Source organism: Eretmochelys imbricata, chromosome 6, assembly GCF_965152235.1.
Source record: "Eretmochelys imbricata isolate rEreImb1 chromosome 6, rEreImb1.hap1, whole genome shotgun sequence".
In the NCBI taxonomy this organism is placed as follows: domain Eukaryota; kingdom Metazoa; phylum Chordata; order Testudines; family Cheloniidae; genus Eretmochelys; species Eretmochelys imbricata.
The window spans coordinates 100,987,849-101,014,228 of record NC_135577.1 but is presented as its reverse complement, the minus strand read 5'-3'; the positions used below and the strand labels follow the sequence as shown (position 1 = coordinate 101,014,228).

Genomic DNA, 26,380 nt, shown 5'->3' with positions numbered 1-26,380 from the left:
AAATGTTGCAACCTGATAATTGCAACCTGACAATCGTCTATTAATTATGATGGAGAGTACATTTAAAACAGAGCTTACAATCATTTTGATATAGCAAAGTTTGCTTTGGTCCATCCAGTGAAAATCAGGTATTGCACAGATATTTTGATCCTAAAGCAGCATAAAAGGATGATTACAGAGATATCAATATTTTTCACTGGGGCAGCCATGATTATATTGGGAAGAGAAGATGTTGTCAAGAGATCTGAGAGTGGCCTTGCATGACAAATGCCTGAGTTCATGTCTCACCTCTGCTAACATTAAAACTTTGTATGTCCATCAGCCAGTCACAGAGAGTCTTACGGTCCCTCCCTTTGCTTCCAGAAATAGAGGCACCAAACCTATCAGAAACCACCCTTGCAGGAGGAGGAAAGTGAAGTGATAGAAAGGAGAGAAGTGGGAGTGATGGCTCTTCAACATGCTCCTCTCTTTCTCTCCAATTCTCCAAAATTCCTCAATAGACTCTGAAAAGGACTGGGGTTCCATATAAGTTTAAGATAGAATGTGGGAAGAAAATGGTAAAGTCAGGAAGCTGCCACAATCCATGGCACACTCCTCACAGATTTTCTATCAGAACTGTGATTGAGAGTCAATGCTGCTTCAAGAAGCACCGAGTTCTTTGACAGTTACTACTATGCAACCGGAGCGGTACCAGAACCAGCTATGCTGCCATTGGCAAGTGTACCACAAAAGGTGGGGGAAGAAGGTCCAATAGAACAGCTGTACAGAGGCAATGGACTTCTGTGGGAATCTAAAGAGCTGTATGTGTCTCAGGATAACCGCTTACTGAGTCTATTCTTCCCAGCCCACTTCTAATGGAATGATGATGACAAAACCCCTTGAGGGTCAGTTCTCTGGTGCGTCGCAAATGGGAAACTATTATATAAAACATCCTGCCTCAGTTTCCCCATCTGTAAAACAGGACTCATAATTCTTACCTATGACACAGGGGCATTGAGAGGATTAGTTATTTAATGTTCCTAAGGCACACTGAATGTGGAAAGTGATAACTGTATCTGTGTATAAATACTACGTGTATCAGAGAGGAAAAGCAGTAAATATTCATATATATAGATTATGTATTATGAACTCGTCACAAGATTGGCATAAAGCAGTTGGACAAGTCACCTCACCACTCTGTGCTTCAATTTCCCCATCTGTAAAAATGAAGCCAATAACGTTGCCCTCCTTTGTAAAGCACTTTGAGATCTGCTGATGAAAACTACTGTAGAAAAGAGGTATCATTATTCAGTTATCAAAATAACAAGGACAAGCTTTTCTGTGCAACTGTGTATCTAAAGTAGTGCAGTAATGTTTGATTGTGTTGGATGTGGAAGATTTAAAGAGACAATCAAGATGACTTCTTGAATAACATTGAGTTGTATCAGTAGATTTTCTAGTAATTACTATGTAATGTTTAATTTTGTGGGATTCGGCTATGATTCACTTAAAAAAACAATGTTGAATAGCAAGAAATATGAGTAGGACAACAGCAGGGGAGGTAGTTATTTGTGCATTTTACAACAACTGAGACACTGTACAGGGAGATCTTGGAGGACCAGTAAAGTGCCTGGATCACTACTGTTCATTGCAAAAAGCAACCAAACTAGGAGGCCTTTAGTGGGCCTGAGCAGCAGTCTTAGCATGAAGAAAAGTCAGGAGGGGAGAGGGTTTGGGCGACCACAAGAGAAGACAGTCTGACCCCACCCCTCCTGATAAGATCTCTGTTGAAATTGCTGAGGTATGGGGGGGGGGGAAGGAACCTTGTCTACGTTTGCCCTCCAGGCTGTTTTTGTCAGGGCCTCAAGGCTTGCAGACTGCAAACACACATCTGGCTAATTGATAATCAAAATGAAACCTCTTGCTTAACCTTTGAAATTGGTTGCTTAACAAGTTTTCTTTGACATGTCATTGTAATACTAACAAATAAATAAGGGAAGAAAGTTTGTGGCAGTTGGACTCTTCAGGATTCTCCCCCTGGATGCATCTGAGGGTCCCCTCGGGAAGACACAAGATTGGTCATCGGAAGGCTGCTGCTGTACCACTCAAAAACCACTCCAGACCTTGGTAAATGTGGGGGATTGGAGTGTTTTACTAACCTGTTGTGGACATGTGTAGGTGCTTGAGACTAAAGAAAGCATACCTTTAATAAGAGCACTCGTGTTATCCTGCTTGTATCAACCATCTATCCAGCAGATGGTCGTATCCTCACTGATTTATTTCCTGCCAGCGCTTTGCAAAGAGTAAAAATTATAAAAAGTTTTGGGTTCAGAAAACCCAGGATTACCACATGCCAAGCCAATTTTAAAAAGCAAGAAAATAACTGGATGAAGTACTATTGTAACCCCAAACTTCTAGAATAAAAGTTAATCGTTAGAGGAGGATTGTAGTTATGTATTTATTTTGGGGTCTGTAAAAGGCAGAAAAGTAAGTGTGAACATACTGGAAAATGGAAGGGAATTGGGATTTGATTTTAAAAAAACCCAGAAATATACAATGTAGCAAAGTTCATATGTATGTCTAATAATATCAATGCAATCTGGTTTGTCTTACTTTCACTTCACAGGGTGACATGTCAATACTGGTAGCAGGAATGACTCCTTAGATCTGAGCACCCCAAAACTTTGCAGAAGTTTGCATTTGGATCCAAACTTCATGGCTCAAACTTATCTTTTTTCAACATGGGCCAGATCCAATGCCCACTGAAGTCAATAGGACTCTTTCTATTGACTTAAAGGGGCACTGCATCAGGCCATATGTGAATCACAGAATATCAGGGTTGGAAGGGACCTCAGGAGGTCATCTAGTCTAACCCCCTGCTCAAAGCAGGACCAATCCCCAACTAAATCACCCCAGCCAGGGCTTTGTCAAGCCTGACCTTAAAAACTAAGGAAGGAGATTCCACCACCTCCCTAGGTAACGCATTCTAGTATTTCACCATCCTCCTAGTGAAAAAGTTTTTCCTAATATCCAACCTAAACCTCCCCCAATAGGAAAAGACAAATAGGATAGGAAAAGAATTATGTCTGGCAGAAAGGTCAGGCATCTGTCAGGTCTAGATGGGATCAGGTAGCTGTGTTCTAACCTGAAAGGGTGTTTGAAGTTGAGCCTTTCTAGGAAAGCGACAACATGTTCAGTATGAAAAGCAGCAAAGTGGTCTCAGGGTCTCCAGCCAACAAAGTAAATCCTGAAAGAGGAAGCTCTTAAGCTCATACTTCTCTCATGGAATAGGTTTAGTAATTGCCCTAAGGTATGGATATTCTTTAAACATATCATTGCTGTGGCAGATGATATGAAACAGCTGGTTTCAGACTAGATTCTCAGCTGGTGTAAATCAGTGCAACTCCAATGAGTCAAGAGCCATGTCAGTTTATACCAGCTGAGGATCTAGCCCTTGCCTAGTAAACTGTAATCAGATGAAGATCAAAAGATTCTTGATATAGCTGAACCTAGTGATGTACAGTGGGTCTGAATCATGATGAAATCTTTCATATTATCCATGCAGTTAAGCATAAAGTGTACCACCACTTTGTTATGTTGACCTATTCTTTCAAAACGTTGACAATTTTCCAATTAATTTATTGAAGAATTTTCTCTATTTATATGACAAGCATTCTTCCTACCCACCTCCCTGCAACATTAAATAACTAGACTGCCTCACTGTGAAAAGTGTGAGTTATACTAGATTTGTAGTGTAGTGTATGCACATTTAAAATGGACAACACTAGAGTTTTCCTCACTAATCATGAGTGGCAGCACAGGCGGTGACTCACGCAAGCTTTGCCTCTCTTTAGTTCTGTGATCCAGCCGATCACAAACATAAGGACTGCTTGCCACCAGTTTTGTATAAACTCCTCAGGGCTTGGCTACACTTTCAATCTGTTCTTGAACTAGAAAGTTTCTATACATTTTAAATTTAGGAAGACCCATTGAGGAGAGTTACATCTGTCAGAAGACAGTGCAGCACTGGTGGTGGTGGCAGCAAGGGTGATTCTCAAAAGCATAAATAGCAGTGAGGTACTCAACTCCCACTGAAAGTCAATGTGAGTTGAGCACCTAACTTCCAATGCACCTCTGAAAATCTTCCCCAAGAACTCATTGGTTAGTTGAAGGATAATCCAGAGATTTTACAAGGGATCAGTCAAAAAAAAAAAAAAATGGTGTCAAGTAACCCCTCCAACCATTTTTAGACACACTTATCTGCTATATCAAGTCTATGCCTGAAAACCCTACACAGGGCCGTAATGAGTGTGGAGTGAGCAGGGCAGACGCCCAGGGTGCAGAACCGCCAGGAGTGCAAAAATGGGGTGACATGCAGGATCGGGCCCAGCGGAGTCATCCTCCACACGGCAGGATCAGGCGCAGGGGGAGCCCAGGGTGCTCAGACCCCCCCGCTCCCAGCAGGATTGTGGGCCTAGTGACCCCCCAGGAGCAGGCTCTATGGCACTAGGACTCCCACAGGGCACTGAGTGCTAATTGGCTCCTATGAGCATGCTCACTGCTCAGTCACATCTGCTGAAGTTGCTGCCCTTGCCAGGGATTAAAAAAGTTAAAGGGGGCAAATTGCGGAGGGATAGGCAGGGTCTGAGCAGAGGGCAGAAACTGACTGAGTGGGGGGTAGTTTCAAACAGCTGGAGGCAGGGGGCCAAGAAGCAAAATTGGGGGGTGGGGATAGGAGTTGGGTGAGGCACTGCCAGATGGAGGCAGACAGCAAAGCCCCAGCACAGGGAGGGGCCAAGGGGGAAACAATTACCCTGATGGCTTGAGCCATCTGCCCTGTTTGCTAAAATGGGCGGCCGGGGGGGGGGGGGGGGGAACGGGACGGACGGACAAGATGGGCTTCCATGCTTAGGGGGAAGTGTTCAGTCAAGAAAAATGAAGACATCCTTGGCTGCTTATGATTTACAGTTAAGAGGAACAACAGTAGAAACAAAGAAAGTAAAACGCTGCACAAGTAAAAAATGCTTTTTCAGTCAACACTCATTAAGGGGTAAAACACACCCTGCTCCCTCCTTTAGCTGTGTTTTCCTGTTACTGGGACCTACCCTTACCTGTTGCTGCCCCAGCCTGATTCAATCATTATTACGGAGAACAAAATAAGGAGTCTCCCTTTGACCCATTGTTATAATGCTCCATTAACTGGGCAGCAAGGTTCACTCACACATCAGGGAATTGACACCTTCAGGGTAGAGTGGCCCAGAATGCTGACCACACTTTGGCTTTTCTTTTAAAAGGCCTCTAAATCTGGGCTAAGGACAATTTTCAGTTGTGCCCAGACAGGTAAAAATACAGGCCATTCACTGTACAGGTGAAGAGACCAATAGGGAAATCTACATTGGGTGCAGATCTGGATTGGGGCTGCTGGTGAGATACGCACTGGTGAAGAAACATGTCCATGTGACCTGTGCTTGTAGCATTCTGGGCTGTGACCCAGCCAGTCTGTTCCTAACACCATTCTCAAGACCAGGGCCATCACCTCAATATGTCCATCTAGTCATTATAGCTATGGTATGGGCACAGTCTCACCACTATAGCATAGCATACTCTAATTTCACAATCACCACAGCCATATACTTTTTTCTGTCTCCACACATAGGTGTCAGGGGCCTTCTCTGGCCAGAAGTCAAACATAGAACCATAGGGTCAGAGGGGACTGCAAGGGTCATTTAGTCTAACTTCCTGCCAAGATGCATCATGCCTCTTATCAGCTGTCACAACATAGCTTTCCCAACTGAATGATACTTCCCACACTGGCCATATACAAATAAGCCATGCTGCTGTAATTAAAAGGGGCATAATCAAAATTAGCTTGGCAGGATTCAGCAGGGGAAATGATCAGGAATAAGCCAACCATAATATTGTAGCAGGAAGCAAACAATCAATATTCTCAGAAAAATAAAATCACAATGCAAAAGGTAAAAACCAGAAATCTTACCACCGCTCTTCCCGCCCCCCCTTCCCTCCCAATATGGCTGTTTCCCTCATATAAAAGTGAGAGAAAGAGTGGCTTCTGCTTATACAGAGTCAGATGCTATGTTGGTAATTCTTTGCTTACTCTGGAGTCCTATTTATTTTCCGCTGAGTCATTGAGAGAGGTGGCTGTTTATTCTAGTCACAGTCTCACTATGAGATGATGTAAAACCACTAAAAGTCCTGCAGGCCAAGCAGCTGGGGATCCTTTGCTTATGCTAAGAAATCTTGCCTTCCCAAAGTCCAAGCGCAGAATTCCAGTTTCTTCTTGTCAGGAATTTTTATTCCCTTCCCTCAGAATTCAAGCTGATGGGACAATTCCACATGCATGACATCTTCATGGGTGTTGGGGTGAGTAATTAAAGCCTTTGTTCTTTGATGTTTCACAATGAATGGCTCATTTGGTTACAATGGTTCTTCTTGGTGGGCAGGACCTAATACCTTCTGTACGAAGCCAGCATTTTACAATTGCTGACCTGTTTGCATCATAAACTTCTGTAATTGTGTAAGTAATCAAACACTCACTATATCCTTATAACATAGGGTACAGATGTTTTAAGTGAGATTACTACATGAAACATCCTATAAGCATTTCATAAAGTCTAAACACATTCTTATGAACTTAAGATCTATTTTAATAAATGCTAAACACACAGGTGAGCCAGACTGGTTTCTGGTTATGTATTGTCAGTGTTCAGCTGAGGTCTAAGGGCCTTGGCATAAGCTGGCACCTGGTCTGCCAGGATCACAATAGGAATTTGTGATCGTGTTCGTCAACCCTGGAAGGTGAAAAGCTTTTAATCAGATATTGTTCCTTAAACAGAGATTCCAGAGGTGGCTCACTTCTTGCCACTGTGGAGGCAATCTTGTACCTCCCTGCCTGTTCAGGTAAAATGTAACAGTAGTATCGTCTGTGAGGACTTGAATCACCTGATTCCTAATGGTGGACATAAGCATCTTGCAGGCCTAATGAAGAGCTCAATGATTCAGCACATTTATATGGAGTGAAACCTTCCGAAATGACCAAAAAGCCTGTTCCTGAAATGTTCAAGATGGTCCCCCTACTTTTGGTGGATGTGTCTGTTATGAGAGTCATAGGCAGTTCTCGTGATAGAAAGGGAACCCCTCTGCATACATTTAGAGAGGGTCTAACAACCAGTTGAGAGACTGAAGCACTCCTGCAGGTATGCTAATCAGCATGTCCAGTGGATGCCTGCTCAGTCAATATAACAAGGCCTTCAGACATCTGAAGTGAATTCTAGCATGTCGAGTCATGTACATGTACGAGGTCACACAGTGCAGTAGTTGTAGGTAGAAGTGAACTGTTCTCTGCAGACTGGACAGAGAGAGAAAGGCAGGCAGAGACACTATGGACTGAAATTGTCCTTAGGGAGGTACGCCATGGCAGTTGTGTCTAGGTCCACTCCTATGTTGTGTTGATTGTAATGCCAGTTTGTCCATATTTCATTTCAGGTCTCAACAACAGATGTCTGACGACGAGGGTGCTGTTTTTGATGTGGGCCGTTGATCTTCTATGAACTAGCCAATTGTCCAGTGTGACAAAGTTCCTGCTCTACCTTGGTGGGTCTTGCGCTTATTGGCGGATTTGCTCGCCTTGGAGCTTCACGTCAGCTCTCGGCTTGGCCGTTTTTCTGAATTCACAGTCCAGGTCGACTCCTCCTGTGTCTGACCAGGAGTTGGGAGGATTTGGGGGGAATCCAGGCCCGCCCTCTACTCCGGGTTCCAGCCCAGGGCCCTGTGGAATGCAGCTGTTTAGAGTGCCTCCTGGAACAGCTGTGCGACAGCTACAACTCCCTGGGCTACTTCCCCATGGCCTCCTCCCCACACCTTCTTTATCCTCACCATAGGACCTTCCTCCTGGTGTCTGATAATGCTTGTACACCTCAGTCCTCCAACAGTCTGTGTTCTCACTCTCAGTTCCTAGTGCCTCTTGCTCCCAGCTCCTCACACGCACACCACAAACTGAAATGAGTTCCTTTTTAAAACCCAGGTGCCCTGATTAGCCTGCCTTAATTGATTCTAGCAGCTTCTTGATTGGCTGCAGGTGTTCTAATCAGCCTGTCTTAATGGTCTCCAGAAGGTTCCTGATTGTTCTGGAACCTTCCCTGTTATATTAGCCCCAGGCTAAGTAGGTCCCTTTTCCCTGGGAAAGGTATCTGCCTTCTATTACTCTCCTTTAGCCATCTGGCCCGACCCTGTCACATATCCCCCCCGCTCAATACTATGGGATTGGGCAACTTGGGACGTCAGGCAGTGTACTCGTGACAAGCCATCTGCATTGCCATGGTGGCTTCCAGCCCGGTGTTGTATGGTGAATTGGAAAGGTTGTAGGGACAGGAACCATTTGGACACCCTTGCGTTCTTCTCTTTATTCCGCTGCATCCACTGGAGGGGTGCGTGGTCGGTCACAAGCGTAAACCGTTGTCCCAGAAGGTAGTAACGTAGCGTTTCCATGGCCCATTTCACAGCTAGGCACTCTCTTTCAACCACAGCATACTTCTGCTCTCTCGGGAGGAGTTTCCTGCTGAGGTAGAAGATTGGGTGTTCTTCATCTCCGACCATCTGCGATAGGACAGCTCCCAATCTTACTTCAGATGCATCTGTTTGTAAAATGAATTCTTTGTTGAAGTCTGGGGCTATAAGCACGGGGCTACTGCAGAGGGCTGTCCGTAGATCCATGAATGCTTTTTCTGCGGCATCTGTCCACTTCACCATGTCTGGACCCGGGCTTTTATCAGGTCTGTCAGGGGACTCGCTCTGGTAGCGAAATGGGGAATAAATCGTCCGTAGTACCCCACCACACCCAGGAATGCCCAGACTTGCTTTTTCCGATTCGGCTGGGGCCAATTTTGGATAGCCTCTAGTTTGTTTAGTTGAGGCTTGACCATGCCCCTTCCTACAACGTAGCCAAGGTATTTAGCCTTGGCTAGCCCTATAGCACACTTGGCTGGGTTGGCTGTGAGGCCAGCCTGTCTTAACGTGTCCGGAACAGCTTCCACCTTTCCGAAGTGGGTTTCCCAGTCGGGAGAGTGAATAATCACATCATCCAGGTTTGCTGCTGCATACTGCAACTGGTATGGGCCGTAGGACCTTGTTCATAAGATGCTGGAAGGTGGCAGGTGCCCCATGCAGTCCAAAAGGAAGAACAGTATATTGAAACAGACCCTCTGGTGTAGAGAATGCCGTCTTTTCTTTTGCATCTTTGGCAAGGGGAATCTGCCAGTACCCCTTTGTTAAATCAAGGGTGGTCAAAAATCGGGCATTGCCCAGGCAGTCAACTAACTCATCGATACGGGGTATGCATCGAATTTGGATCTCTCATTCAGCCAGCGAAAGTCATTACAAAACCTAGTGGTGCCATTGGGTTTGGGCACCAACACAATCAGGTTTGACCACTGACTGTGGGACTCTTCGATGACTCCCAGCTCCAACATCCTTTTTACCTCTACCTTGATCTCCTCCCTTTTTGCTGCTGGGACCCGAGAGGGCCTAAAAGTTACCTTTGCCCCAGGGTCTGTGATAATGTGGTGATATGCTTCGTTGGTCCAGCCTGGTTTGGTTGAAAACACGTCCTGGTATCGGTTGATCATCTCAGTTACCTCTTTCTTCTGGTTGGATGTCAGATCAGTGGATATCCTGATCTGCTCCTGCATATTATTTCCCTGGATCGGGGTCTCTTGGGCCACTACACACGCCTCTCGTTGGTGCCAAGGCTTTAAGAGGTTAATGTGATAAATTTGTTCTTGTTTCTGGCGTCCTGGCTGCCACACCTTGAAGGTTACTTCCCCCACGGGTTCAACCACCATTGGGCCAAAAGCTTGCTTTCTGCCGTGGGTACCAACACCATCATCCGATCCCCTGGTTGGAACTGTCGGACTTTTGCCTGGCGATTGTAATGGGTTCGCTGGGCCTCCTGCGCCTTTTCCAAATGTTACCGTACAATAGGGGTGACCCGGGCTATCCGTTCTCACATCTGCAACACATGTTCAATTATATTTCTCCCCTCGTTGGGTTCTTCTTCCCAGATTTCTTTTGCAATATCTAGTATGCCAAGGGGGTGGTGTCCGTATAATAATTCAAAGGGGGAGTTGAGGCCTGAGGTACCTCCCGGATTGCAAACATAAGGTAGGGTAGTAGAGTGTCCCAATCCTTCCCGTCTCGACTTACCACTTTCCTTATCATTGCCTTGAGGGTTTGGTTAAACCTTTCTACCAGCCCATCGGTCTGCGGATGAGAGACTGAAGTTCTCAGGGTATGTATATGGAGTAGCGTACAGAGGTCCTTCATTAGCTTCCACATAAATGGGGTACCTTGGTCTGTTAATATCTCCTTTGGTAGCCCCACTTGGGCAAAGATCCCCACTAAGTCTTTAGCTATCGTTTTAGAGGCCGTGTTCCGCAGGGGGACGGCTTCTGGGTCCAGAACGACAAGTACATATTGGTGGCCCCAGGCTGTCTTCTCCAGGCGTCACACTAGGTCCATGGCTATTCGCTTGAAGGGGACCTCTATGATGGGGAGGTGTACTAAAGGTGCCCTCAAGTGGGGACGGGGACTGTGCAGCTGACACTCCGGGCAGGATGCACAGTACCTCCGCACTTCTTCATGTACTCCGGGCCAGAAGAATTGTTGCAAGACCCGTGCCAGGGTCTTCTCTACCCCCAAATGCCCCCAAAAAGATGACTATGGGCCAGACTTAATACAGCATTCTGGTGTTTTTGAGGTACTAGGATCTGCTGTACCTTCTGCCCCTGTACTGGTGCAACCCAGTATAAGAGATTCTTCTTCATTATGAAGTAGGGTCCTGGTCCCTGGGTTTTCCCTTCCACTGGGACCCCATCTATTTCGGTCACTTCCTTCCTAATGTTGTCGTACCTTGGGTCTTCAGCCTGGTCCCGTCCAAAATTTCCTCTCCCGGGGCTAATCTGCCCGAGATCTAGGAGGCCAGTCTCTGTTGCCTCTACTGGTTCAGAGGCGTTAGGGTGTGGGTCAGACTCGGGTGCTTCTCCCTCCTGGGTGGCCTCCTTTTCAGCTGCTCGGGTCCGCCTACCTACGAGAACTACCCTCTGGCTTTGCGCCAGTATTCGGGTTCCCAAGGCCTTAGCTGCCCGTCTTTCCCTTTTCGTCTTTCTACGCTGTCTGGGAGTGGAGAACAAATCTGAGGATATTTCAGAGAAGGTTGGGGGTTGACAGTCTACTGTGGATGCCTCACTACTTTCAGGGCTTCCCCCTTTCTCCAATTCTCCTACCGGGAGTAAGTCTCCAAACCCTGGAAAGTCCCTCCCTATGAGCACTGGGTATGGGAGTTTAGGGATTACACCTGCTGCTACCTCAATAGTGTTCCCCTGAATCTCGATTTTTACTGGGATGGTGGGGTAATAACCAACCGTCCCATGGACGCATGTTATCCCCGTACGCTTAGCCCACAGCAGCTGACTATGCTTCACGAGCTTCTCCGAGACAAGCGTGATAGCACTCCCCGAATCAACCAGTGTTGTGGTCTCTACCCCATTTAGCTTCACTGGTCTAGTGTACATATGTGGGGTTAGTGAGACCCCCACAAGGTGGATTAGGGAGCATGGGTCTGCCTAGTTCCCCAGGTTACACTGCATAGGCTCCTCAGCATTGGGACACTGTGCAGCTATGTGTCCCCACTTCCCGCAGGCGTAACATCTGTATGGAGCCCTAGGCGTTCTCCGGTCTCTTGGTTTGGGTAGTCTCACATCATGATCCTCTTCCCCCTCAATGCTCCGACTCTTTGTGGCTTCTGGTGGGCCTTCAGCCCCTCTCTTTTTCCACCTGGGTTCTCCTGGTGGCCCAGTCACCTGAGCTCTAGGGCTTCATCCTGCTAGTTTAACCCAGGGTGCTTCTTCCTTAACTGGTCAGGTCAGCTCCCTCGCCATCCTTTGCCTTTCTACCAGCGCAACAACCTCGTCGTAGGTGGAGGGTTCATCCGGGCTTATCCAGGCGCAAAGGGCTGGCGGTAGTCCTCTCATGTACCGGTCGATGACCGGAACCTCTAGTATCTCCTCCGGACTCCGGGACTCAGTTCGTAACCACTTTTGTGCGAGATGGATGAGATCATATGATTGGGACCGCGAGGTTTTGTTTTCCTGGTACCTCCACTCATGATATTGCTGGGACTGCACTGCGGTCGTTACCCCAGATCTGGCTAGGATCTCTGCTTTCAGCTGGAGGTAGTTCGCTGCAGCCTCTTCAGGCAAATCATAGTAGGCCTTCTGGGCCTCCCCACACAGGAATGGAGCGAGGATGCCAGACCACTGTTCTAGCAGCCAAACCTCCTGCAGGGCTGTCCTCTCAAAGGCCAGGAGGTATGCCTCTACATTATTCTCCCGCGTCATTTTCTGCAGCCAATTGCTGGCTCCCATGATCTGCATCCCATGATGGCCGCGGTTCAGCTCTGTAAGGGCCTTTACCTGGTTTACCAGTTCCTGCAACATAGCCTGGTCTCGTGCAGCCTGGTCCATCAGCAGGCGATTAGTCTCTTGCTGCAGCCACACTGCCGACTGTTGGCTGGCTGACTGGACACAAGTAGCCTCCTGCTGGGCAGCCGTGGCTTGTATCAGTACCCGCACTACCTCCTCCGTTGTGGTGAAAAAAAATAAAAATAGATCCTCCCCCACCCCCCTTCTTCCAAACACCCTCCTTCTTCCGCCGCACTGTGGACACCAGATCCCACTTCCGACACCAGTTGTGACAAAGTTCCTGCTCTATCTTGGTGGGTCTTGCGCTTATTGGCGGATTTGCTCGCCTTGGAGCTTCACGTCAGCTCTCGGCTTGGCCGTTTTTCTGAATTCACAGTCCAGGTCGACTCCTCCTGTGTCTGACCAGGAGTTGGGAGGATTTGGGGGGAATCCAGGCCCGCCCTCTACTCCGGGTTCCAGCCCAGGGCCCTGTGGAATGCAGCTGTTTAGAGTGCCTCCTGGAACAGCTGTGCGACAGCTACAACTCCCTGGGCTACTTCCCCATGGCCTCCTCCCAACACCTTCTTTATCCTCACCATAGGACCTTCTCCTGGTGTCTGATAATGCTTGTACACCTCAGTCCTCCAACAGTCTGTGTTCTCACTCTCAGTTCCTAGTGCCTCTTGCTCCCAGCTCCTCACACGCACATCACAAACTGAAATGAGCTCCTTTTTAAAACCCAGGTGCCCTGATTAGCCTGCCTTAATTGATTCTAGCAGCTTCTTGATTGGCTGCAGGTGTTCTAATTAGCCTGTCTTAATGGTCTCCAGAAGGTTCCCGATAGTTCTGGAACCAACCCTGTTACCTTACCCAGGGAAAAGAGACCTACTTAGCCTGGGGCTAATATATCTGCCTTCTATTACTCTCCTGTAGCCATCTGGCCTGACCCTGTCACACCAGGTAAGGGAATAGGAGATGCAAATGGGCTGGTACCACTGTCATGCACTTGGTGAACATTCTTGGAGCTGACGATAACCTGTAGGGAAGCACTGTAGACTGATATTGGTTGTTGCCTGCTATGACCTGATGTATTCCCACATGAAAGTACATGTCCTGCAAGGCAAGGACAACATACCAATTTCCAGGGAAGGGATAATGGAAGCAGGGGTGATCATATTGAGCTTGATTTTCTTGATGAATTGGTTCAGCTTTCTTAGATCTCAAATGGGATGCAGGTGATGTGTCTTTTTGGGAATCGGGAAAAACTGGGAATAAAAACCTTTCCCTCTGTGTTGGTAAGGAAATCTTCCTCTATCACTCCCAATTCCAAAAGAGATCATGCTTCCGAAGCAATATGGTCTTGTGAGATGGGTCCCTGAAAAGGGACAGGGAAGGTGGGCTGGCAAAGGGGAAGGAGGCAAATTGGATGACATATCCCTCCTTTACTGTGCTGAGCACCCATTTGTTCAATGTAATCTCTTTGCAACCATTGCAAAAGAGAGATAGTGCTTTCCAAAAGGAGGGAGATGAGATATGGTTGGCATGCTGTCCTTGATCAAACAGTCAGAATGACTGCTTGGAAGCTGAAGAAGTCTGACAAGAATGGATTGCTATGGATGATACTGTCTGGTGACATCTAGGAGGTCCAGGCCTTCTATTGAAGGTGTCCTGGAAGCTCTGCTGATAAGAGGTTCTGTAGTACAACAGATTTAAACAGTTTCCTCTTTTTACTGGGATGGAGAACCTCCAGTGAATGAAGAGTCACACAGGAGTCTTTTAGAGTGCGAATGGCATCATCCATTTTCTGGGGAAATAGTTTGAACCCATTGAAGGATAAATCTTCCTTTGTAAAAATACACCTCTCTTACGATGCCAGAGGCCTGCAGCCAAGAGGAATGTCTCATCGAGATGGCTGTAGCCATGGAGCATGAGGCAGTGTCAGCAGCATCAATGGCCACCTGAAGCAATGTTCAGGCAGTGAGGTGCCTTTCAGAGATTATGGCTGAGAATCTGTGGGACCATGCAAGTACCCATAGCAGTGCCACTGATTTGAAGGTATACATTGTCCCCAAATGTGAAATTGTGACTTTGTCCTCACCCATAACTATTTCACATTTGTATACCTTCCATCATGTGCCAGCAATGCCCCTCTGCCATGTACATTGGCCAAACTGGACAGTCTCTATGTAAAAGAATAAATGGACACAAATCAGACGTCAAGAATTATAACATTCAAAAACCAGTCGAAGAACATTTCAATCTCTCTGGTCACTCAATTACAGACCTAAAAGTGGCAATTCTTCAACAAAAAAACTTCAGAAACAGACTCCAACGAGAGACTGCTGAATTGAAATTAATTTGCAAACTGGACACCATTAATTTAGGCTTGAATAAAGACTGGGAGTGGATGTGTCATTACACAAAGTAAAACTATTTCCCCATGTTTATTCCCCCCCACACACTGTTCCTCACATGTTCTTGTCAACTGCTGGAAATGGCCCACCTTGTTTATCACTACAAAAAGTTTTTACTACCCCCCTCCCCATCTCCTGCTGGTAATAGCTCACCTTACCTGATCACTCTTGTTACAGTGTGTATGGTAACACCCATTGTTTCATGTTCTCTGTATATATATAATCTGCCCACTGTATTTTCCACTGCATGCATCCAATGAAGTGAACTGTAGCTCAAGAAAGCTTATGCTCAAATAAATTGGTTAGTCGCTAAGGTGCCACAAGTACTCCTTTTCTTTTCGCAGATACAGACTAACATGGCTGCTACTCTGAAACCTGCCATAATTCTCAGTGTATTCTAAGCTTTCAAACTATCCCTGCCCTGCAGCATCATGCATATCTCCGTTTACTGCTTTATCTGTTCTATGGGTAGAGTCACAGCCTCCTGGAGTTTGAGATTTTGAAAGTGTTTCTTACTATTATGGGGTTCATAACCCTCTCTTCCCTGCAATTTATATCCCTTTTTCAAAGGGACATTCAATTTTTTACAGATTTACTCCTGACTAAATTAAATCTTGAGCTATACATGAAAGACTGAAGAAAACATTGAAAAGAGGCTGATACAAGCATATATCTTATGGATAAGGCTATGATTTAGTCATGAGTATTTTAGTAAAAAAGTCATGGACAGGTCAGGGGCAATAAACAAAAGTTCACAACCCCTGACCTGTCTATGACTGTACTATAAATACCCCTGACTAAAACTTACCTGGGGGGCTGCTACTCTGGGGGGGAGGCATTGCTCAGGGGGGTCCAGTGGGCTCAGGGCCAGAGGCAACAGCTTCCAGGGGCCACTGAGCAGCGGCTACTCTGGCTACCCCTGGGGCCATCCCCCTGCTGCTGCTCCGGTTGCCCCTGGGACCACTGCCGCCGAGCTGCGGCTGCTCCCGTCTTGAGGACTGCTGCTCAGGCGGTCCCCGGGGCCAGCTGCTCAGGGCCGCCCGAACAGTGGCCAGTGCGGCTGACCTCGGGGCTGCCCGAGCAGCTGGCTTCAGAGCTGCTCCAGCAGCGGCCGGTGTGGCTGTCCCTGGGGCTGCCTGAATAGCTGTCCCTGGGGCCAGCTGCTTGGGTGGCCCTGGGTTGAGCCACACTGGCTGCTGCAGAAGTCACAGAGATCACGGAAAGTCACAGAATCAGTGACTTCCGTGACCTCCATGACAGACATGTAGCCCTACTTATGGATTTATTTTTTCTTTTGAATTTTAGTTCTCACCTTTTTTTCCTTATTTCACATTCTCTCTGAACTTTTTTTGTGCGTCATTTTTCACAGTCACCATGTAATTGTTCCTCTCCTCCATATCTCTGCTTTCCTTCTTCCAAAGCCTTTGATTTCCCATAACCCCTAGACTCTCTTAAGGAAGCTTTGGGAAATCATCATAACAGAGTATCTGCCTGGGAACAAAGTCTACTTGCCCAATCCTTACTATGGGAAAGGGAATCACAAGACTATTTAACTTACCTGTCCAAACAAACAAAAAAACCACCAAATCTGCCAAAACAAAACAGAAACTCCTGTGAAGTTTACAGAGACCCTGAACAACATGCTAGAAGTGAATACAAGACTGACTTTATATCCTGCTCCCACAGGCTTATACCTCCCTGCTGTATTCCCCCTCATGCTCTATCTTCTCACAAGTAACACCACAAAAAATTCCTAATCCCTTGCTTTCAAGCCACAAAGCAACCTGTTGGAGGTCTGTCCTAAGTGAAATGCCAACACAGTAATGTTAGAGTCAAGCTTTGGAATGCAGAGCACGTGAGCAGGTTTGAAATTGGACAAAACAATCTGGCCTCAGTGTAGCATTCACATTTTTTTTTTTTCTTTCTTTCTTCAAGAGGTACGTCTTACCTTTGCTTCCGTATTGCTCTGGGGGCAGATCATAAGGCACAGGAAAAGACGTCACTGGCTCATTACTTCCTGAAAACATTTTCTTCTTCACATGGAAGTAACCTGTATCCAATCCCTGTGAAAAATACACAGAAGGAAATGATTGACTTATTAGTTTTATGAAAGTAAAACGTTCACCTTATCACAGCGTGGATTTTCCTCACCATCAAAGAGAGTAGCTAAAACACAAAGTTTTCCTTCTCTTTCTGGGGTATAAACAGTGTACCAAATCCTGCTCCTATCGTGAGAGCCCAGTCTCCCTTCCCTGCTCCAGTCCTTTCTTCCTCTTGATATTCCACATGCAGGGCCAAGATGGTGGTTAAGTCCTATCTGCACCCACCCTCCTGGTCACGTAAGCTTTTACTAATCTAATTCTATACTCAAGCAGGGAAAACAAGGCTTTGGGAGTGGTCTTTATCTGGGAAACCCCATACAAACTTCCTGAGAATCTTGTAGGACCCAAATGGGCAGTGTATCCAGTCACAGCCTGAAGAGATGGTTTTGCATGTAAACCGAGTCATGGTCACATGACATGGAAGTTTTAGGATTAAAAATTTAACGTGGAGAAAATACTTCTCCCTTCGTTCCTCTGCTTAATTTTATCACAAACTTATTATCTAGATGACAGAAGTGTATGTTATTCAGTATGCAGTTAAAATCCAAATAAAAACACTACATCTGTAATGAGGATACAAACATCTCTTCAAAGACAAATCTCCCAAGGACTTTTGGATAACGTAGCACTGTTATGCTGTGAAGTTTACTGCAGCTTTGAAAACTCTGGTATGAAAAAAAGAAACCTCTGAAGTGTATTAGAAAGTTTGGCAACAGGCATCACTATACAGAATGGAACCTTAGAGGTTAGCAATTTAAAACACCCCCCCCGATATCCGTGTATGCAGTACAAGGAAGACAAGGTGGTCTTGAAGTGTTTCAGACAGATTTGGCAGATGCTATTAGGTTAGCTATCAGGTCAATGGGATTCCATTATCAGACTTTTGTAACAAATTACTCAAAACCAACCCTTTTAGAAATTGAGACTCCTTTGGGTTGCGTGTGAAAATAGCATCAGTCTATTTTTTTAAATGAAACAAATCTAAAATAAATAAATAAATATTTGAAAAACACAGAATATTCTCTTCCAAAAGTATTCTTAAGACTGGGAATAAACTTCCATCCTTTTAATATACACAGCCCTCTACAAACACCATCTTAGCTGTGCTGTTTGTTAGTCTTTGACATCTGGCGTTATCTGAATTTTGCTAGATTCCTGGATTATTGTTTCTGTAACAATACAAGCACAGTGTCAAATAGCCCTTCAGCTAAACCTTTGTTTATGGCATAATTAACTGAAATTGTTGGTTGAAATGACAGTAGCATTTATGTACAGTAATCCTCAACTACTTCATGTTGTTCTCTACTAAATTTTTACTTGATCAAAATGTTGCTGTTTTGAAAAGCAAATGGTATGTTGAATAGCTAGTGAGGTGACACCCATGCATTGTATTGTAACAAGGAAGACTGATGTAGAAAAGTGGTCTTTGATGTTTTTTCTTGATATTCTGGAAACTCTGAAAGTATTCACGACACTTCATTTCAGTTAGTAGTAGAGGGAAGGAAAGAAAGTTACACTAGGGTGGCTCCTGCTGGCCAGTCCATGAAATAATGTAGAACTTAATTCGGAGGAAGAGATCCATTTTCTCCCATGACTGGAAGTAATGAGCATCCATGAGCTATGGAGATGGACGGCAAGAAGATAGGAGATGGTGCCTAAGTGATAATGGACACTTATCTAATAAAGGAGGACAGAACAAGGCCCTTGGGGCAGATGGGCAGCTTTGATTTAAAAGGAAAACTTTGATTTCAAACCAAAAGGTGTCAGTCTTGGAAAGCCAACTTGGAAAGTTTGTCCAATAGATATGCTTACATGAACCAATGTCTATGTCAAATGTACCCCAGAGGGCTAGGGCATTTCCCGCAAGCAATGTATATTGTTGTAAGCGGGCAAGGGCCACTAAAGTTAAGGAAGTGAGTAAGTAAGCTGAGATGTGCAAGTTGGAATGTAGGAATGCTGACTGGAAGAAGTTTCAGTTACCAAGTTATATAAATGACTAGGAGAACATAAGGGAGAGAAGACCATCTATAGACTCATCAAGGTAAGAGAGAAAATGATGAGGGATGTGAATGAGTTTGCTAACATTAGAAATGAACATGGTGCATCAATCAACACAGTTTGGAGTGACTATTTAGAAGAGCGATGAATGAGGAGAATCCAAGGGAGGAATTAAAAATGTAAGCTGAACCAGGGCATGATATATTGCATACAGGAAGAAGGCACTTAGGAAAAATGAAAATGGAGAAAGTACCTGGGCCAGATGAAGTACCAGTGGTTATGGTGAAGTAATTGGGAAGGAAAAGCATCAAGTATCTTACAAGTCTGTACAATGGTATTCTCAAGAAAGGAAAAAATGCCAGTCTTGTGGAGCCTATTTTTAAACACAAAGGAGATACTACACTGTGTGCTAATTATTGTCCAATTAAGCAGACATCACATGCTATGAAAGTACAGAAAAAGATTACTGAAAAGTATCTGCATAGCATGGTTGAAACTTGGAAGGGTTACTACAGCTTCATGCCAGGAAGGAGTATAATTGATGTCAGATTTGCTCTACAAATTCTCATGGAGAAGTTCAGAGAACATGGACAGCAACTGGGTATGGTCTTTGTGGACCTGAAGGTGTACAATAGTGTATCCTGAGAATTAGTTTGGTGGAGCTTTAGACAGATAAGTGTGCCAAAATGTCCAGTGAACGTTGGCCTGCATCAGGAATCAACACTGAGCCCCTTTTTGTTTGCTGTTAAGGATATAAGTGAGAGTACAGAATGAGAGCTGCTTTGAAACATGCTGTTTGCTGATGACTTAGTGATATGTGGAAGAGTGAGACACCCTATGAACTAAGCCAACTATGAGCAGTGGCAACCTGGTTTTGAGTGCGCTGCATTAAGAGTGAATGTTGGTAAGACAGAAGCCATGATTAGTGAGGGAGGGGGTTTCACCATAAAGGCTATCACAGGCAGAGAGCTTAGAAGAGTGAAAGAATTAAAATACCTAGGTTCAATGGTTGCTGACAATGGCACCATCTTGAGTGATGCCCAGCATCATACTAAAGCTGTTTGGTGCAAATGGTGGGACCCCAGTTCTCAGTGACAAAAAATGCCAATAAAATTAAAATGCAGAGTGCATAAAACTGTAATTTGACCCTACCTAACGTATGGAACAGAGACTTTGCCAGCCACAAGAAAGGAAATCAGGGTGCTCTCCATCACGGAAATGAAGATATTGAGATGGCCAAATCATTGCACATTCCATGATAGGAAATGAAATCAGATTGGAAGAGGACTAGTATGGATTGCTCCAACTGAAGACAAGTTGAGGGAGGCTGGGCTACATTGGTATGGGCATATTCAGGGAAGACCAGAGAGAGTTATACTGGTAGGATGATTCTTGCAATGATTGTGGATGGAAGATGACTAAGGGGGAGACTAGCCTGAGTACATTGACTAAATATCAGCATTCCTTAGAGATCAATCTGCATGACAGCCTGGTGTATGATCATGAGATTTGGAAAACAGTTACAAAAAAATCAATGACCCTGAACAGGGAAGTGGCAAGAAAGAAGAGGAGAAAAGAACAGGGGCCATGCTGGAGGATAATGGATATTAAAATACATTTTAAGGGCCAACTCCAGGTATCTGTAAATTCACTGGGAGTTTTACCAATAAATTCAGTGAGATCAAAGCTTTGGTCCCAAGTTTATACTACCCTAAATGCACAGGATTAAATAACAAACTTCAAATTTAGAAGAGAACAATTTATGGACACATAGGAATATAGGAAAACTGGGGTATATGTGTGGGTGTGAAGTTGGATTACAGAGTAAAACAATGTCAACTACCTATTGCATTAATTAGGCATCATGACAATAGGTCTTGACAGTTTTGACCTCCAGGGATCTTATAGCTACTAGGGTTTAAGAAAAATTAATTTATAAAAACAAATAATTAAGAGATTCATATTCTGTCTGGATTGAAAAGGTAACTCATGCAATTTCCTTAGGATGTTCTAGCTCATAAAAAGTGGAAAGCATACAAATCTGACTTGATCTACTGATGGGTCCCCCCCACAAATAGATCTCTCTCTCAGTCCTACTGTCAATTCTGGAGCTGAGCTTTTTAGGTTTTTCAGCTTCCTCTTCCAGCATCATGATAGTGAACTCAGCAGACCAGTAATCTGACCAGGTATAGCAAATATTGTGTTCTTATATCCTCATATATGCAACCTCTGAATACAATGACAACTACATGGTTTAAAATTTGGAAAAGTAATTGTCATTGAGGTTATATGCCCAGCAATCTGAATAAATTTGATTCAAGTCTTGGCTGAACACTTTTCTTGATATCACCTCTCTTCAATCCCAGAGCCCAGAGCAATGGGATGCTTTCCAGAGAAACAAGAGAACACAAGAATGTGTACTGTAGAAATACAGCATTTATTGACAGTCTTTTTTGTCGTCCATATTTCATCCTTTTATTTCCAACTTTTTTTCACACCTTTTCTGTTGTCTCCCTCCTTTTGTATTTAATAAATTAACTTTCTTTTAAAGATAAGATAGAGAAGCATTTCCATTTGGTTTTATGCTCTCCTCTTCTTTCATCTTGTCTGTGTTGTCTTTCCCTGCTCCTTCTCTTTTACCTTACACTCACTGCTAGCTCAGTTCATTTTTTCCTTGATTTTTCTAGGAAAGGAAGGGAAGTCACACTCCTGGATTTTTCCTTTCCTTTTAGTCTCTCCTTCCTCCCCCCCGCCGCCCCCTTCCTGTCAGTATGGCTCAATTACATTATTTCAGAATTACTTTGCTCAAAGAGCACTCAACCAATAGGCATTTTAAGCCTTGACAATATTAACTGGCAGTCTCTAACGACAGACATTTTAAACTTTTTTTCACAAAGCATGCTGGAATAAGATACAGAGGGTACATGTTGTAACCTAGACTAACAGACATCCAGATCTCTTTCTCCTGCTCCGAGAAGTAACGTTCATAGGTCTCTAACTTCACACAAAACACATAGCAGACAAGTTTAACTAGCAGCATGTAACTAGGGATATGTTTACACAGCAAAAAAAAACCTGCAGCTGGCCTGTTCCAGCCAACTGAGGCTCGTGGGGCTGTTTCATTGCTGTGTAGACTTCTGGGCTCAGGCTGGAGCCTGAGCTTTGGGACCCGCCCACCTCACAGAGTCCAGCCAGAGCATGGAAGTCTAACACAGCAATGAAACAGCTCCACAGCCTGAGCCGGCTGGTTCAGGCCAGTCGTGGGTGTCTCGTTGCTGTATAGACATATACTAGGTCAGCTCTAAATAATCTTGGGTGCTTAGAGGACCAAGTGCTGCTCCCAGCACAGAATGGAAAAACCTAGAGTGGAAAGGTCCTTCTTCCCTTCTTCTAAGACTTTTCTCTTATTCCCTCCCCAGTCAACCCGTACCAATCCTGATCTTGCTATGCAATTTCATGACACTGCTGCTCACAATACTTCTCAGAAATTTGCAATCTGCCCATGTAATAGTTTCACATGGGTGCTCTCCACCCCAAAGAGGTACTTCCTGTAGAGCTTAATATGCTATAATGATTTTTGGTAGCACTAGCCTGGTTTTAACATCCTATTACTGTAGAACAGGAACACCAGCAGAAAGGGGGAATGGAAGGGTAACCAGTTTCACAAGAAACAATATTTTCAAAAGCCTCATTTCTATTAGAGAATTATGGAGTACAAAAAGGATGAAGTGGTTTGCATACCCAGTGCATTCTCCAATTCCTACATATTAAGAGAGGGTCACTGCACTCCCCCCTTGGTATGCCAACTTAGCTCTGCCCATTCCTACCAATTCTATTCTCGAACTTTTCTTTCTCTGCTTTATGCAACATGGTAATAGTATTATTGATATTAGCTGAAGATAAGGCATTTACATGACGTATTTCATCCCTCTTGATCTGAGAATTCTGCTGGTCAGGATCCTCTCACTTCCTTCTCTTCCTCCATGTTAGATACAAATTTGAAAGTACATCGGTTCTCTTTGCTTGAAGTCCTTTGACTGCCAAATCTTTTCCGATTTAAACTGTTTTCCAGAATGTACGCAGTTATTCCACTTACAGCGTTTGGCCTGGCCCAGTGCACTATTGCACACGAGCAACAATATGCCGAATGGTTGTTCTATGCAATATAGAAGCAGCTGTCATCATTTACAAAGTTAGTGCTTGGAGAAAAGTCAGCTGGTGCAGACAGTAGATCACAGGCTTCTCTTGTTTAAAAATTAACTTTTTGTCAATGCTTACATCCCTTTTCTGGACGTTCACATCATGACACTTCTTTTCCATCATCCTCACACACACTGCCTATTTTCTTACTCTGAGGCAGCTTGCCTTTTCTGTTGCTGGGCACCACTTTTCAAAGGCTGAAACAGGGAGGGGCAAACCCATTTATCTTTGGCGAGCTCTAGTAAGCCTTTGTGGATAGAAAGGCAAAATGTTCTCCCTCAAAACATAATAGTATGGAGCGTTTCTGGAAACAAGATTGTAGGAATCTCTCCTTACATGCCTGAAAGGCCTTGGAGTTATCGAAATGAAAAGAAAGCAAAACAAGTAATGCAGAAACAGTACTTCACGCTCTAACAGTGAGTCTATAAAATAAACTGAGTTCAATTCCCAGGATGTTTGTGACCCAAAGAGCCCCTCAAAGCCTACTGGCAAAGGGTTCACCATCATGTAACAGTAACTATCAAGCCTGACAAATTCACTAGACCTAACACATTGCTGTCATAGTATTTATGTATAAAGAATGCCATGCAAGGCATCACATGAAAACTTGTATCATAAGTTGGTCATCAGAGTTACTGTGTGATATATGTAAGGGTAACAATTAAAAACTCGTAGGTACATACTAAGAATATGCCCACACCATGTAACCAGGCAGGGTTGGTAAGCATGTTTGTCCCAGACAAAGGAATATGATCTGCTTAGGTCCTGAATGTAAACGGAGCAGGGAAAGTCAAAGCCAAGAAGAATTACATTTGCAACTGAAGTCAGCAGGAAAAGCAAGTTAACAAGAAGATAAGAAAAAAGGACATGGTGCCAGCACTCTTGCTGTTTGTTCCCCAGAATACTTTTCAAAGGTTTATTGGACTGTAAGAGGAAAAAAAAAAAAACACATTGCGGTTTTCCACCACTGAGGGAACACAGAGGACAGTGCTTTTTATATCCATGAATAGTGGATTCCCAGCCTTGTGGGCTGGTAATGCTGAGAGGTAGCTTTAGGTGAGAAACTGCCTTATACAAGGATTGCAGCCTGTTAAGATTTAGTCACTAGAAAGCGTGTTATATCTGTTTTGTTTGTAACCATTTTTGGTTTCTATGATCTTTGCTTAGTATCACTTAAATCTCTGGTTTCAGAGTAACAGCCGTGTTAGTCTGTATTCGCAAAAAGAAAAGGAGTACTTGTGGCACCTTAGAGACTAACCAATTTATTTGAGCATGAGCTTTCGTGAGCTACAGCTCACTTCATCAGATGCATCTGATGAAGTGAGCTGTAGCTCACGAAAGCTCATGCTCAAATAAATTGGTTAGTCTCTAAGGTGCCACAAGTACTCCTTTTCTTTTTACTTAAATCTCTGTTCTTTTAACAATAAACTTACTCTTGGTTTTACTATAAATAAATCTCAGTGCAATATATTACAGTGTGAATTCTCAGATGATCTAACCTGGGGTGGCTAACCTGTGGCTCTGGAGCCACGTGCGGCTCTTCAGAAGTTAATATGTGGCTCCTTGCATAGGTGCTGACTCTGGGGCTGGAGCTACAGGTGCCAACTTTCCACTGCTCAACCCCAGGCCCTGCCGCCACTCCACCCCTTACCCCAAGACCCCCGCCCCTTCTTGCCCCCTCCCCTGAGCCTGCTGCATCCTTGTTCCTCCCCACTCCATCCCAGAGCCTCCTGTACACTGCGAAACAGCTGATCACAGCGGGCAGGAGGCATGAGGAGGGAAGAGGAGGTGCTGATCAGCAGGGTTGCCGGCGGGCAGGAGGTGCTGGGGGTAGTGGGGCTGCTGAGGGCTGCTAATGTAATACTGTGGCTCTCTGGCAATGTACATTGGTAAATTCGGCTCAGGCTGGCCACCCCGATCTAACCGGCTGATGTGTATACTGTCTCTTTGGAGACAGCAAACTTGGTAATTTCTGTGAGTGTCCAGTGACAGGGGCTGGGTACTGCAGGGGAACGCTCTTCAAGGAGGTTTAGGTATTGGAGTGCACCTGAGATTAATCTGCAAGACAAAGTAAAGGATGGGAGAGCTTCTGAAGAGATTGTCTGGAGGGCTATCAGACTGGAGTGTCAGAGAGTTGATGCATAGTTTAGCTCTAACTCTCGGGCTCTCTTCTCCGGCTGAGGCAGCAGATAACAACGTGAGTCATAGTCTTGAATGCTCTGAGAGAGCATCACAATGGCATCAAAATCTTCTATATCAAATACTTAGAGGATCTTGGTAGATCCTCCTAGAAGAGCAGGTTAATGGTTCATGAAACTCAGTTGCAATTATGAAGTTGATCTTGCCTTTTAATAGTGAATACAGCAGTTACCATTAAACTGTAAATATTTACCAAGTGTTGCCACACTGCAATATCAGATACTGCAATGATTTCATATACTCAGAAGAAGATATTACTGTGGAATCTCAAATACCACAATGCAATATTTGTTGGTAAATGCTGACTGTTTAATGATAACCAATGTAGCCCCTATACAGTTGTAATCCCACGGTATAGAGCAAAGAGAAATCCAAGAGATAAAAATAACACAAGGTCTGATTGAAGAAGTGCTCAGATCCCACTTGGTCTTGGGTGTAGAGTAAACACACATTGTTCTGGAGGTTAAATTAGAATTTTCATGAGGGGACTCTGGTATCAATCTTAAACTAAACTCAAACTTCCTTCTCTCAGCTTATGAGGTAGGGTTGACAAAGCAGACAATTCGCAAAGTAAAGACATCTAGAGCCAATTTTTTCAAGTGGCTGCAACCCAGCCTTTACGATTTTTTCCAGGACTTGTGCGTGAACAATTTTCTGTGTAAAATCCACCTTTTAGCTGAATTAAAAAAAAAAAAAAAAAAATGTACAGCTGTAGTTAGAGAAGCCAAGTTTGAATACTTGTTCCTCAGCATAAGGAGGTGTTGAAATGCTCATGAGTGCTGGGCATTTGTATTTAATGGCTTCACTCAGTTGCATCAAGTCCTCTTCTAAGTAGACAGAGCAACACAAGCGTAACAAAAATTGTATGTTGAGCTTATTGTCTTTGCTTCCTAAATCAGAGACTTTTAAAAACACTTATACCAAACAGATAACTTTTTCCACTGGGACAGAGAGAGAGAGAGAGAGAGTGCTGCAGTGAGCCAGTTCCATAGCTAGTACAATTGCTATCAATACA

At 44.5% G+C, this 26,380-nt stretch overlaps 1 protein-coding gene across 1 annotated transcript in view; it reads right to left on the bottom strand.

Annotated features, from left to right (window-relative positions):
- The window catches only part of TDP1 (tyrosyl-DNA phosphodiesterase 1), a 116,323-nt gene that overhangs the window by 8,358 nt on the left and 81,585 nt on the right, over window positions 1–26,380 (bottom strand). The window contains exon 15 of the mRNA XM_077819249.1: window positions 16,815–16,929. Coding sequence (XP_077675375.1) covers window positions 16,815–16,929 — 115 coding nt within the window. The remainder of the gene's footprint in view (window positions 1–16,814; window positions 16,930–26,380) is intronic.